The 14,933-nt window shown below is 41.5% G+C and overlaps 1 protein-coding gene across 4 annotated transcripts in view; it reads right to left on the bottom strand.

Annotated features, from left to right (window-relative positions):
- Positions 1 to 4,045: 4,045 nt before the first annotated feature.
- CEP95 (centrosomal protein 95) overlaps positions 4,046 to 14,933 on the bottom strand; it is a 38,466-nt gene continuing 27,578 nt past the window's right edge. For all 4 annotated transcript variants that reach the window (XM_066386428.1, XM_066386429.1, XM_066386430.1 and 1 more), the window contains 9 exons: positions 11,435 to 11,574; positions 10,580 to 10,669; positions 9,748 to 9,877; positions 8,767 to 8,936; positions 8,583 to 8,657; positions 7,878 to 8,030; positions 5,722 to 5,868; positions 5,060 to 5,131; positions 4,046 to 4,391 (listed from right to left, as the gene is read on the bottom strand). In XM_066386428.1, coding sequence (XP_066242525.1) covers positions 4,215 to 4,391; positions 5,060 to 5,131; positions 5,722 to 5,868; positions 7,878 to 8,030; positions 8,583 to 8,657; positions 8,767 to 8,936; positions 9,748 to 9,877; positions 10,580 to 10,669; positions 11,435 to 11,574 — 1,154 coding nt within the window. In that variant the 3' untranslated portion in view covers positions 4,046 to 4,214. The remainder of the gene's footprint in view (positions 4,392 to 5,059; positions 5,132 to 5,721; positions 5,869 to 7,877; positions 8,031 to 8,582; positions 8,658 to 8,766; positions 8,937 to 9,747; positions 9,878 to 10,579; positions 10,670 to 11,434; positions 11,575 to 14,933) is intronic.

Genomic DNA, 14,933 nt, shown 5'->3' with positions numbered 1-14,933 from the left:
TTTCTGGTTCCAGGTCTTATGTTCAAGTCTTTAATCCACTTTCAGGTGATTTTCATGTATGGTGTAAGACAGTGGTCCAGTGTCATTGTTTTGCATGCAGCTGTTCAGTTTGGCCAACATTTATTGAAGACACACTGTCCTTTCCCCATTGTACAGTGTGTCCGTTAAGTCATGGTGCATTTTTGACCGGCCACAGGAAAGCAACAAAAGACGACAGAAATGTGAAATCTGCACCAAATAAAAGGAAAACTCTCCCAGTTTCATACCTATTCAGTGCAGTTCAATGTGGGCTCACGCACAGATTTTTTAGGGCTCCTTAGGTAGCTATCCCGTATAGCCTCTACAGACTTGTCACTGACTGATGGCCTACCAGAACGGGGTTTCTCCACCAAACTGCCGGTTTCCTTCAACTGCTTATCCCACCGAGTAATGTTATTCCTATGTGGTGGCGCTTCGTTGTAAATGCGCCAATATTCACGTTGCACTTTGGTCACAGATTCAAATTTAGCAAGCCACAGAACACACTGAACTTTCCTCTGTACCATCCACATCTCAACTGGCATGGCCGTGGGCTGCTTCGCTGTATACACGGTGTTAGGTCATCATCTGCACATGCGCACATGCTGCCACATCATCCTACAGAAATATATGGGCTTTCTGAAAGTTCCAGTGATCTGTGTGTCTGACTTTATGCCAAACCCTTCTTATTACTATAGTTTTGTAACAAAGTTTGAAATCAGGGAGTGTGATGCCTCCAGCTTTGTTCTTCTTCAGAGGGCAAAGTTTTAAAGGCAGTTTGAGTTAATTTTTTTTTTTTTTTTTTCTGTAGCTGGAAACGGGGATGCAGTCAGACAGACTCCCGCATGCGCTCAACCAGGATCCACCTGGCACGCCCACCAGGGGGCGATGTTCAGCCCATCTGGGGTGTCGCTCTGTCACGACCAGAGCCACTCTAGCGCCTGGGGCAGAGGCCAAAGAGCCATCCCCCAGAGCCCGGGCCATCTTTTGCTCCAATGGAGCCTCGGCTGCGGGAGGGGAAGAGAGAGACAGAGAGGAAGGAGAGGGGGAGGGGTGGAGAAGCAGATGGGCGCCTCTCCTGTGTGCCCTGGCCGGGCCGCACACCAGGCTGACGCTCTACCACCGAGCCAACTGGCCAGGGCCAAGTTAATGTTTTTAAGGACAAGGAGGAACCCATCACATCAATCAAATTAGCTGGGTAATGGTTTAAATACCAGGTAAAACACGCTTTCAGCATGTCTACATTTGGCATCTGATATATCCTTCTATAAGTTAGAGCTTAAGCCCCAATGTTGGATTTCTCCTTTAGTTTATACTGTTTCTCTTGATGACACCTGTTCACCCTGCCCAACTCAACTCATTCTCCCAGTATACTAAGCATTTGTTATTGCGATGCCTCTTTCCCCAGGGGAAATTTGCAGGTAAATTTCCCCTGCACCCTCCGCTTCTTTACTAAAGGCTTTATTCTTCTGCCTTACCTCAACACTGGTTCTTCCTTTCCTATGTTTTTAGGAGGAAGGCATTTAATTCTTTAGTGTCCCACACTCCAGTAATACACAGCTGAACATACATAGTTAAAAAACCATATACACTTAGGGGCTTAAAAAGAACTCTTTATAACCCTTTCCCCCTATTCCCAGTCTAGCTTTCCAGAGGCCATACTCCCAAACCTTCTGTCCCTACTTCTGTTACTTCCATATTTCTAAATGATAGGTAATATTGCTTTTTGTGAGTTTTAGACATAGTCTGGTTAGTTCCCTTTTTATGGTAGCTAAGAATTTATCTCTGACACCAACCACCTCATTCTGTAACACTGCCCCCACTCCACAGCCTCCCCACCACCTCCCACCCCGGTACACATTTTAAGTAACTCAGATGTGTGCATTTTGATGATGAGCTTTTCCTGGGTGTTTGCTCACAAAATGGCTTCATGTAAGATTTCCTCTCTACAGGTACTTGGGTTGCAACATCCTCCACTTGCTGAGATAGCTACCACTTCACTGGCTTTCTATTTCCTGAAAATAGAAAAATCTTTTGACATCTTTTATTTTGTTTCTTCTTCTATTCTTTGACCTTTGGTTAGCAATCCTATCCCTTTCCTGGTCAGTTCTTTCACTTTCTTCTTGTTAGTTATTCCTAGTTCTTAAGCTTAGTAAGGAACTGGCAGACTAGTAACTAAGTCTTCCTAAAACATTAAAAAAATTTTTTAAAGCATCATTATTCTTCTTTTAACAAATTAAAATGGTATTAGAGTATATATTAAGCAAAGAATGAAAGTTTATATAGTCTACCAGTCAGAGTTGCACCTACTATTGGTGTGGGGCTATTTTTCCAGGCCTTTTCTAGATTGTATTGATTATTGCATTATACTAGATGATACCCACCAATACCATAGCCTTTAAAATAAAATAGCTTCACTGTATAGTTTAAGATTTGCTCATTTTACTCAAGAATATTTTGTGGATATCTTTCTACCTAGATCTACTTCATTTTTCGCTTAAAAACTTTTAGATTTTATGTTCTAGCTTTTCTAAATCTAATTTCATCTTGTCCTTTCCATTCCCCTGCACTCACTGACCTATCACAGTATGTCGCAGCTGTCTGCATATCTCATCATGCTCCATACTTGGCCCATCTGCCAAGTCTTTTCCCCAAGAAGCCCCTTTGCTTGCCTACTGGCCCAGCATTCTCAGCTGCCATTAAGAGGGTAGCATAGCACTTGGGCCACAGCATGAGATTCAGGAGTCCACTCTTTTCTCTAGGGCAGTCAGATCCCACCCATCGTGCTTCTGGCCTCCCTGGGCCTTGATCATTGTTCATATGCTCCTTGCCATGCTATTCTCTACATGGTCTAACGCAGGGGTCTCAAACTTGCGGCCCGCAGACTAATCCACGAAGTTCAAGAAAAGTGTTGCGTAACAGTTGCCTTGTGTAGACCTAGTGCGGCCCGCCGAATGGCTGTGATCTTGCTCTGCGGCCCAGATGCTGAGTTGAGTTTGAGACCCCTGGTCTAATGGGAGCCTCTCTTCTCCCTTCCACTCCTTTTCTGGTGTCCTCCGCCACTCTGTGGCTTTGATCAGCAAAGTCCCCCTGTGCTCAGCTGCTTGGAGGCCTCCCTCCAGCTCTTGGCCTTCATTGAAGACCTTGTCTCTGTGGAAGATACCCCTCCCAAGTGGGTTCTCTCATATTCCCCCACAATAGAAATGGGGTTGGTGTACTCTTGCTCACTTCAAGTCCATTCTGCCTCCTTCCCAACCACTAGTGCTATTTTGAGGCACACACCATCTGGCCTTACACCCTTTGCCTCTCTTCATGCTAGTCTTGACCAACCGCCAGACGCCATATGCGTCAATTCTCGTCTGCTGGCCAGCATGTGAAAAAGCTACACATACTTGAATGTATCTTCAAATCTTACTCTAAGTCCTACCTCTGACAACAAGCTCACACTTCTACCCCTTTTTTGAATTAGAGTATGTTTTTGTCCTCAAGCACTGTATTTTGAAATTTTTCAAAATTTTTGTTAACTCACAACAGTGGGCTTTAGGAGCTGGCTACTTAATCAAGGTCTGCGGACTGCGTAAGTGCGAATATCACTAATGAAGAGCATGTGCCTTTAATCTCCCCTTTAAGGTATTATTTTTATTTTTTTATTTTTTTTACTTTTCTGAGGTTGGAAATGGGAGGCAGTCAGTCAGACTCCTGCATGCGCCTGACTGGGATCCACCCGGCATGCCCACCAGGGGGCGATGCTCTGTTGCAACCAGGGCCATTCCAGCGCCTGAGGCAGAGGCCACAGAGCCATCCTCAGCGCCTGGGCCAACTTTGCTCCAATGGAGCCTTGGCTGCAGGAGGGGAAGAGAGAGACAGAGAGGAAGGAGAGGGGGAGGGGTGGAGAAGCAGATGGGCACTTCTCCTGTGTGCCCTGGCCGGGAATTGAACCCGGGACTTCCGCACGCCAAGCCGACGCACTACCACTGAGCCAACCAGCCAGGGCCTCCCCTTTAAAGTATTATAAGTTCAAAAGCAGTCAAGTTTAAGAAAACACTTTATTTAGAACATTATTTCATTAAAAAGCACCAGAATGAATTTTTAGACAAGACATTTAGAAATGATTCTTCTGGTTTAGATGGTTTACCAACTCAATTCTAAGTTTGCCCTGCTCAGCTGCTCCCCACACAGCACTTGGCAGTCAGGCCTCACGGGACAGGGTTCTTACTGTACTGAAAGGAGGCCAGGTGAAGCTGGGACTTGAAGCGCTCCGCTTCCAGCTCCCGAAAGAAGGCATCGTCGTCATTCTCCATGATCATATGCTGCAGTTGTTGAATCTCCTTCTCCATCTTAGATCTCAGCTCCTTCTTCACCTTAGATAATGTCTAAAAGACAGTTCGTGTCACCCTGCTATCACAACCCCTATCCAGGCCCTCGTCTGTTTTTATTCCCTCTTCAGCTCCCATCAAGCTGCTGCAATAATTTTTTTTTAATTATTATTATTATTTTTTTTGTATTTTTCTGAAGTTGGAAATGGGGAGGCAGTCAGACAGACTCCCACATGTGCCCGACCGGGATCCACCCGGCACGCCCACCAGGGGGCGATGCTCTGCTCATCTGGAGCATCGCTCTGTTGTGACCAGAGCCATTCTAGCACCTGAGGCAGAGGCCACAGTGCCGTCCTCAGCGCCCGGGCCAACTTTGTTCCAATGGAGCCTTGGCTGCGGGAGGGGAAGAGCGAGACAGAGAGGAAGGAGAGGGGGAGGGGTGGAGAAGCAGATGGGCACTTCTCCTGTGTGCCCTGGCCAGGAATCAAACCCGGACTCCTGCACGCCAGGCCAACGCTCTACCACTGAGCCAACCGGCCAGGGCCATGCTGCAATAATTTTAATAATTTAGCAGTAGCTCTAGCTCTTACAGAGACCTGAATAGGTAAAATCATAAGATAGATGGACCTTCTTACTGTTATTTCTCCCATTCCCCTTAGATATAATATCATTTTCTATTTTTAAAAAAATGTAAAATAAATTATTTCTATCCTGTTAATCATTACCTGGGCCTGGGATTTCTCTCTGGCTTTGAGTTCTTGATGTTCCTGTGATATGGCTTCTGCCAGCAATGAAAACTGTTTACAGGGAAGACAAAAACCAAATCTTTTTATTTGTCTATAGTCTAAATATAAGAGTTCTTATACTTAATCTTTATTTTAATAGAATTTGGGCAATAGAGATTCTGTACTTCAGTCAAGCACTAGCTTATTTTATCTTAATTTCAGTCTGAAAAGGGGGTCAGTCTAACCTGTTTAGTGACAAGTTCTGAATTAAGATATGGAGATTTATTGTTCAATACAGTGGTCCCCAACCTTTTTTGGGCCATGGACCGGTTTAAAGTCAGAAAATATTTTCACGGACCAGCCTTTAGGGTGGGACGGATAAATGTATCACGTGACCGAGACAAGCGTCAAGAGTGAGTCTTAGACGGATGTAACAGAGGGAATCTGGTCATTTTTTAAAAATAAAACATCATTCAGACTTAAATATAAATAAAATGGAAATAATGTAAGTTATTTATTCTTTCTCTGCGACTGGTACCAAATGGCCCACGGACTGGTACTGGTCCAAGGGTTGGGGACCACTGGTTCAATAGACTAAGCTGACTTCAGAGGGTGTTCAGAATTAAGCGCATTAGACTGTAAATAAGCAGCAGTGAGCCCACCTGGTCTTTATAGTAGTTCTCCATTGAGTCCAGTTCATTCTGGTGCTGTCTCTTTTGTTCATCTCTCTTTTCTTTGGCATAGTTTCTTAGGTCTCGTAACCTTTGCTTTTGAATTTGTAAACCTTCTTCAAACAGTTTCTTAAATATCTGTTATTTAGTCAGAAAAATCAAGTTATGCTGAACTTCCATGGAGGAACATACTCATTTTACCCAACTAGAGGTATATACTTAATGTATTTCACAAAGATTTAAAAAAAAAATAACAGGTTTATTGAGATATAATCTCCATATCATAAAGTTCACCCTTTTAAGATGTATAATTCAGTAGGTTTTAATATATTCAGTGCAACCATCACCACTCATTTCAGAACATTTTCATCATTCCATAAAGACACCCCATACCCAGAGCAGCACTCCCTTTTAGCCCTTCCCAGACAACCACTAGTCATTTTCTGTGTCGACAAATTTGCCTACTTAGGACATTGCATATAAATGGAATCACATGCTCTGTGACATCTTGTATCTGGCTTCTTTCACTTAGCATATTCTCAAGGTTCATCTATATCATAGCATGTTATCAATACTTCATTCCTTGTTATTGCCAAGGATTATTCTACTGTATGGATGTATCCTATTTTGTTTACTTATCAGTTGAGGGCATTTGAGTTGTTTACTCTCTTTTTTTTTTTTTTTTTTTTTTTTTTATTTTTCTTAAGCTGGAAACGGGGAGAGACAGTCAGACAGACTCCTGCACGTGCCCGACCGGGATCCACCTGGCATGCCCACCAGGGGCGACGCTCTGCCCCTCTGGTGCGTCGCTCTGTTGCGACCAGAGCCACTCTAACGCCTGGGGCAGAGGCCAAGGAGCCATCCCCAGCGCCTGGGCCATCTTTGCTCCAATGGAGCCTCGGCTGCGGGAGGAGAAGAGAGAGACAGAGAGGAAGGAGAGGGGGAGGGGTGGAGAAACAGATGGGCGCTTCTCCTGTGTGCCCTGGCCGGGAATCGAACCCGGGACCTCTGCATGCCAGGTTGACGCTCTACCACTGAGCCAACCGGCCAGGGCCTGTTTCCTCTTTTTGGCTGTTACAACTATTGCTTCTGCAAATACTTGTGTATAAGTTATTTGTGTGAATATGTACCAGGAGTGCTATGTGAACATGTATGCTAGTGAATATGTACCTAGGAGTGCTGAGTTATATGGTAGCTCTATGTTTAGACTTTTGAGGAACCCCCAGGCTGTGTTCCAATGTGGGCGCACCATTTTACAACCCCACCAGCACTGCATGAAGGCTCTAACTTCTTTACATCCTTCTCATTATTTTTACTGAGCCATCTTAGTGGGTATGAGTGGTATCTCACTGTGGTTTTGATTTGTATTTCCCTAATGACTAATGTGTTTCAGCATCTCTTCCTGTAGCCCAAAGAGAAGATATCTAAAGCAGCCATGCATATCAGGCAAGAACCCCAGAGCAGAAACAAATGCTGCATGTGCACAGCTGAGGGTGACATGGTTACCATCTCAAAGACCATAGGAAAACAAACTGTTCAAAGGATTTGGATGTGCTCACTTCTCCACTGATTAGTAAGACTTCTCGATCAAAGAATTGGTTCTTAGAGCCATATATTCATTAGCCAGTCCTATTACCATAGTCAAGTTACTTAACCTCTCAAACCCAGTTAACAATAATTACCTTCATGTTTTACTCTAGGGATGAAATTCATTGCCAGTTTTGAATCCCAAAATATTAAGCGTTTGAGCTTGACTAGAATGAGACAGCATTGTGGAATCACCTCAGAGCACATCTGTCCTGTATTGTTCTGATTTTATGTGGAAACCTAGGTCACCTAATTATATCTTAAGTTCCTGTCTCTGATAACATCGTCCCAAAGCCCTAAAGCAGTAGTTTGGGAAAAGTACTAGGTGCAGGAAGCCAGAGGGGATTCAGAGGGCTGTGGAAACTGAGCACAGACTGGGAGGTACTATGGGGGTAATAACATGAGGTATGGCCGAGTCTGAACTCTCATAGCCAGTTTTTTAGGACTTGTAATTGAATTGTGTATTCAAATTGGGACAAGAGTTACAAAGACGATGGTCCTGAAAGGGAACAGGTAAAATTCACCCTCTTAGTAGGGTTAGCTAGAAAAGCCATACTTACCATTTCTTCTCGGGTCCTAATTCTCATCATTTTTGCACGCAGCTGAACTCTATAATCATCATAGTATTTTTGGGCACGAACAGTTTGCTGTCGATTTTCTTTTATTCTTGACTGGGTCAACTTCTGTCTGTGAATGCGGTCCTTGAAGTCTTGCTAAAAAAAGGAAAGGGGAACCCCAATAAATTCAATAAAAATTTTTTTAAAAAGGGAAAAAGAGGTAAGGTAAGAGGACACACTTCAGTATTCTCATCTACCCCACTCCCCATCAGTGTCTTCAAGCAGTGAGCCAGGTACAGAGAACCAGTGGCCTAATGCCTGGGCATAGAGTGTGAGAGACGGTCAGCCCCCAGAAGCCCTCTAGCCTTTGGTGTGTCCATCACCTCAGTCCCAAGAGCTGCCCAGTGAGCTCCCACCATGGCAGAGGGCAGCAAGGACCTGTTGGGACTGAGAATCGCATCTCCCCGTTCCACCAGAGTGTTCCCTAAGCCACACCCAAATGCCAGCTTAGAGGGAGAAAAACGGCATTCTGACTTACAAGGAAAACTTGAGTTACCAAGAGTATTTATGCCAAAATGAAGACAGTATCTCATATCAAGCAGTGAGGCTGCAATGAGGTTGTGCACGGAAGTCCTTCAACCAGGTGTTCGGGTATCTGTTCCCTGTTATAAATTCAAAATTACAATACCCAACTTGTTCTTGACTTACCAGTCTCTTGTTATGTTCATACTCTTTCTTGACAAGTGCAGTTAGCAGGTCATGCCTTCTTAAGGCTTCTTCTATCTTTAAGGGGGACAACAGCGAAGGAAGTTAATAATGCTATCCACTTAAATTCTCAACAGTTAGCTTTCCCTTTTGGTTTATATTCCTATACTTAAAATTGACAGCTTACTTCATCCTGGAGTTTCTTCTTTGATCGACTTTCTCTGTATGCATCTTTTTTGACCTGTGTAGTCTGTGCAATCTGCTCTTTCCACATTTTGCTCAGTGTTTGGCCAGAAACATAGAGAAATGGAAACTGCTCAAGCATCAGGGGCAAGAGACTGTGTTCGTTTACTTTCACTGCAGTGTAAAAAAAAAATGCTTTTAATTCGAGAGACTCGCTAACAGCGTTTAATAAGAACTTTCATCCCATCTTCCTGATCGATCAAAGCTTATCTAAGTGATGCAATTCTGATCCTCGAGAGAACAGTTTTAAAAGTATGTTATTACTTTTACATTCCTTCTTTGATCAGAATAAGCCAACTACTGGTATGGATGAAAATAAGCTCAACAGTTCCAAATGATGACAGGCTGGCCTTGTGAAGTCCACCGTAACTGCTCAGCTGACTCAGTGCCTTATGTGGATGCTGTGTGTGGTCAGATTTCTCATCGCTACTGGGAGGCAAAGTCTCTGTCTAATAGGATGTAGTTAGAAGGCCAGCAGTCTTTGAAACTGCCCCTGGCATTTCACATGATCCCATTTTCCTTGTAAGAGGACTCTTAACACTCACTGGCACCAGCTGTCAATATAACAGCAGCTGGGCAGACCACCTGCTTGCTTTGGAGCACCCTTCGGGTCCTACCAACTTCCCAGAAACAAAGACAAGGCAGCCAGCATGAGAGAGCAGAGTAAAGCTGGAGCAGCATGTAGTAGCCCTAGCTTTTTTGGGGTGCCAAGATACAGGCTTCCTTGAGATATTATTGAAGAGTTTTAATTAAATGCCTTGCTTAAGTTCTATCTCTTTACAGAAACCTAGCACAGGGCAGCGATCAAAGAGGGCCCTTCTCTCCAACAGACTGGTGGCTGTCAGTTTCCAGGACTGTGTTCTGGAATGCAGCACACACTTAAAGGACGCCAGCTTTCCATCAAGTACGATTTTGTGGTTCTTACTTGGAACTCCTTTATTTGGTTTTGGCAAGCCACCTCTTGGACTGGGAGTTGTAGTGTTTCTAGAGTAAATCTTCCAGGATTGACTACGTTTTGGAGTTTCTTTATGACCAGATTTTCTGTATAGTTCTTCCTTAGAAGCAGATATAAAACAGAATAGAAACAAGATGTAATAACTTTAAAAAGAACCTTTCGGCTTCTGTCATCCTTCAGAATTTGAAACCACACTGATTTTTTTTCAAATTTCAGTCACCATGGTCCCCACACCCTAAATACAACTACTATTTTGATGTACTTGTTTCTTTTTAAATCTACATGGAAAAAATTGAAGTTCTCAAACAATGTTTAGCTGTAAGCATACTTACTGTATTTTATATCCTTTTTTTATGAACATTTTAGTCTAAGCATTTTTCCTATGCTTTTAGTTTCTGTAAGCATCTGTTTGAAAAGCAATGGAAACTTATGCTTTGGGTTTCTTCCAACCAGGTATATAACAACTGAGATATCCTGTCCTTTCATCTTCTTTAAATTGTCAGCCTGGACTATCTTTTAAACCCTTGGTGAACTGTTAAGTAATAGAACCCCTTAAAAACTGAGGGAAGTTTTTGGCAGGAAGGAAAAATACTAGTGTTCTTTGGTACCCCGTCTTGTTACATTTTAGCAACTTGGCTACCCTGCGAATAAGAAAAATCCCACACAGTGAAACGAAATCTGCCTTTTTCTAAGGAGCCCCAATGATTAAAGACCTGATTTTTTCCTTTTAAAAAGCCCATCTCTATGTACTTTCCACTGATCTGATCAAATGGCATTAATTACAGTCAAGACTTTTACCCACTGTTTCCTTCTCGTCATTTATTCTTGGAGGTCCAATATTCTCTTGAACTTTACTTCTTCTTAGTTCCCTTTCAAATGCCTCAGTTATTGCCTACAGAGGAAAAGGCCATATAATATTTAGTTATAAAAAACATAAACAAATGAACATAAAGAAAAAATTCACCTAAGATCCTGCCCTTGTATTCACTTTTTTTAAAGTTCCTTTCAGGTTCTATATCATGAATATACATTATTTAATAGATGTATACTTGGAACACAGAATGAAATCCTACATAATGTGTTTTTTTTCCTCATAGTTCTTGTAATTATTTTGATTCTCCCTTGGGTGGAAGTTACATATTGAGTTGCAGTTACATGCTGTTGTAAGGCATCTGAATTATAAAACATATAGCAAACAATATACGGTAAGTGTTCTAAATTTATATTACATTTCAAAATCCCTATTCCACAGCAGATAGTCATCCTTGGTAAGCATACATTCTCCTTGTTGAATCCTAACCACCTCCACTCCTTCCCATCCTATCTGTAACTCAAATGGCCTGTCACATTTAATCTACTCAAATTCCATTCATCTCTGAAGCTCTCTTCAGAAAATATCAACCCTTACTGATCTACTCTTTCTTAATTCACTTCAGTACTTGGGCTATATCTGAGGTTAGTCTTAAAATTTTGTGACTATAAATTTTATATTCCTTAAATGGGAACATAAAAGCTATGTCATATAATTTTCTGTTATCAATTCAGCTCAAGAATACTGAATGAAGCTAGCCTTAATCCCAGCATATTCACTGTAGTGTTTGGCCACAGGTAAATGGTACAGCCTGCTGCACAAAGGTAGTCAAGAGATGGGACGCACCTTTGCTTGCAGTCGGGGGATATCTGTTTCTTTTGGCTTTTGCTGCCTTTTTCTTTCCATATGCAACTGTTTGTTTTTATTAACTGGAGATGGAGAAAGCGAATGAGATCTGTATGGTGGCTTTCTATGCACAGCAAGTCCTATAACAAGAGGAGACATATACCATTAGTTCCTGACAACCAGAAATGTTAAGTGGGAAACCAAATATATAGTTGATTTTCACTAAATCCAGAGAATGACTGCAAATGTCCTAAGTGTAGTCTAAACGTATTCCTCCTATGACTAATTTGTATATGTGTGTTTAATCATACCAAATAAACAGACAAATGTGCACTGTCTCAGAGAAGTACTTAGGTTCTATATTCAACTTGGGGTTGAAAATGGAACAAAATGTGGAATGCCTGCTGTGCACAAAAACTGGTACTAAGTGCTCTTGGAAGAAGAAAGAAAATGTTAAACCATCTGAATTGTATGTCTACCCTTTTACCCAAATCTTGTCCATGTAAAGCAGTGCGCTTATTTATGAGCTAAAGTTAACATAGTTTAGCTTTTTCTAAGCAGTCTCGACTATTTCCTACTTAGCCACTAGCCCTCCTAATTCCACACTGCCTAAGAGATCTAACAAACCACTTCTCTCCACAATCCTTTTTGTTCTATTGTTTATTACCGGTGTTTGGACATCTAATAGTTGTGAAGAGGGGGACTCCATCCCTTTTTGGAAAAGTGAGTAATTCAATGTAGCTCTAAGGTCAAGAAAATTAGTTTGATACCTTTCTAAATAAAATTTCCCAGAGATTTAATATTTCCCTGTTTATTTTTAATTCAAATCTTCATTTTAAATTCTGAGATATTAAGAGAAAGTGAATTGAGCAATCTATTTTAAATGATGTCTTTAGTGCATTTTACTATAGCCATAATGTATTCTTCTTTAGAAACCAAACATCTGATTAAAATAACATTTTAACTTACAATATATTTTCAAAATGGATACCATATGTATGTGTATAGTAAGAGAACATGTAGATTACTGGGTTAGGGTTCTAAAGATTACCTGAGCCAAGTGTAAAGAGAGAGATATGAAATAATCAAGAGAAGAAAAAAGTATTCTTGGAGAAAAACAACAAAACCACTGAAAAAATTCAGAAAGTTTTAGATGAGAAATACTATTTCTAGAGAAACAAAGATGGCCAAAGTTGATAAAGGGAATAGAAAACAGGCAGAATTCTAGTTGTTGGAAGATAATTACTTGAATTTGAACAAACAGTAGGAAGTATCTACAAAAATGTGGCAAACCAGAAACTGTCATGTTTTGCTGATATGACTATAACTGGAGCAATCACTTTGGAAGGGAATTTGGTAAAGGTGTGAAAGTGTAAAACCCTATGATCTAGTAATTCTAATAGATGTAGATCCTAGAAAAACTTGTTACAAGTTGTTCATTGCAGAATTATTTGTAGTTATGGAAGCAATCTATGTGTCCTATAATAAGGGAAATAGTGAGAAATATACATATGTACAAACACAAATGAGAAATTGTGTGACTTTAGTTACATAGTTAAAATGAACTGGATCTTTTTTTTTTTTCAGAGTCAGAGGGATAGATAGGGACAGACAGGAATGGAGAGATGAGAAGCATCAATTATTAGTTTTTCGTTGTGTGTTGCAACACCTTAGTTGTTCATTGATTGCTTTCTCATATGTGCCTTGACCGCAGGCCTTCAGCAGACCGAGTAACCCCTTGCTGGAGCCACTGAGCTTGAGTCCAAGCTGGTGAGTTTTTGCTCAAACCAGATGAGCTCGTACTCAAGCTGGTGACCTCGGGGTCTTGAACCTGGGTCCTCGGCATCCCAGTCTGACATTCTATCCACTGCGCCACTGCCTGGTCAGGCAAATGAACTGGATCTTTAAGTATCAGTATAGATTTCCGAAACAAAGTTAACAACAACAACAAAAAAGACGTAGAATAATATATACAGTATCTATATAAATTTAAAAGAAAAAGATAGCATATTTAGACAGGTAACATATAGGCTATTAAAATATAAAAACAGGAATTAAGAGGGTTCCTGTTCAAATGGCAGTATAGGAATGATGTCAGCATCATGGTGGAGAAGCTCCCTGTGTACCTACCCTAACATCTACCACTAATCAGACATCTATAACCCAAAAAGGATTCCTCTGTTAAACACCTGACCACACCTGAGAGGTCCACACATTGGTATCTCTGAAGGGGGGGGGGGTTTAAAGATGGACAGTGCCCACAGACGCAGTTCTTCTGCCTCTATGGCTGAGCCCGTGGCTCCAGCTGACACAGCAGCAGCGATGGAGCAGGTGTGTGGCCCACGTTATGGCCTGGCAGAAGCAGTGTGTACACCTGAGAATCTGGCTCCCTCTCCAGGCTGCAGTGGAACCATATAGCAGCAATGGAGACATGTCTACAGCCTCCTGGCTATAGCACAATGGCGCCTGCAGCCATATGGAACCAAGGAGCAGTGCGGCAGGCTTGCAAACCTAGCTTACCCCCACACGCCACATCCCCCTACCATGATGATGATGCCTGGTGACTCTAGACATGGCAGGGACACGCATCAACCCGTTCATACAGGTGGAGACTCCTATGACTATAGCAACACCCCTACCAACTGCAATCCCAGAGGCAGAAAGTAGCACAGGTAAGAGAAAACAAAAACTTGTGCTATAGCACCATCTACTGGAAAACAAAAGAAAGGCCTAATTATCAACCTGCTGAATTCTTAAAATTAAAACCATTTCTAAATAAGGTGTTCACTATTTCAAATACACCAGCAGAGGAACAACCCATCAACCACATAAGCACCCAAGTAACAGGTAATGGAAAGAAAATGATAATTCTCCAGAAATCAAAGTCATGGAACATTGTCATCTAAATGACAAGAGAATTCAAAATAGTAATGTAAAACCTCAGTGAGATACAAGAAAACAGAGAAAGGCAGTTCAATGAACTCAGGAATAAAATTAATGGGAGGAGTACTTAATCAAAGAGACCAAATGCATGAGAAAGAGAAATTAAGAAAAATAATACTACCTGCAATCACATCAAAGATAATAAAACACCTTAGGAATAAACAAAGGCGAAAGACCTGTACATTTCAAACAAGACACTGATCAAAAACTAGAAAGATATTTCACTGTCACAAATCAGAAGAACTAACATTGTTAAAATGTCTACATTACCAAAAGCAATCTACAAATTCAATGCAATTCCTATCAAAATCACAATGGCATTTTTCACAGAAATAGAACAAAAAAAATCCGCAAATTTGTATGGAACCACAAAAGACCCCAAATAGCCAAAGTAATCCTGAGAAAAAAAAAAGTCTGATGTATCACATGCCATGATTTCAAACTACACTTCAAAGCTATAATAATCAAAACAGTATGGTACTGGCAGAAAACCAGATAGACAAGCAGACCAACAGAACAGAATTGAGCACCCAGATATAAATCCACACATATATGG

Source organism: Saccopteryx leptura, chromosome 5 (genome assembly GCF_036850995.1).
Source record: "Saccopteryx leptura isolate mSacLep1 chromosome 5, mSacLep1_pri_phased_curated, whole genome shotgun sequence".
Lineage (NCBI taxonomy): Eukaryota > Metazoa > Chordata > Mammalia > Chiroptera > Emballonuridae > Saccopteryx > Saccopteryx leptura.
The sequence above is the reverse complement of the archived record's forward strand: the minus strand, read 5'-3'. Positions and strand labels throughout refer to the sequence as shown.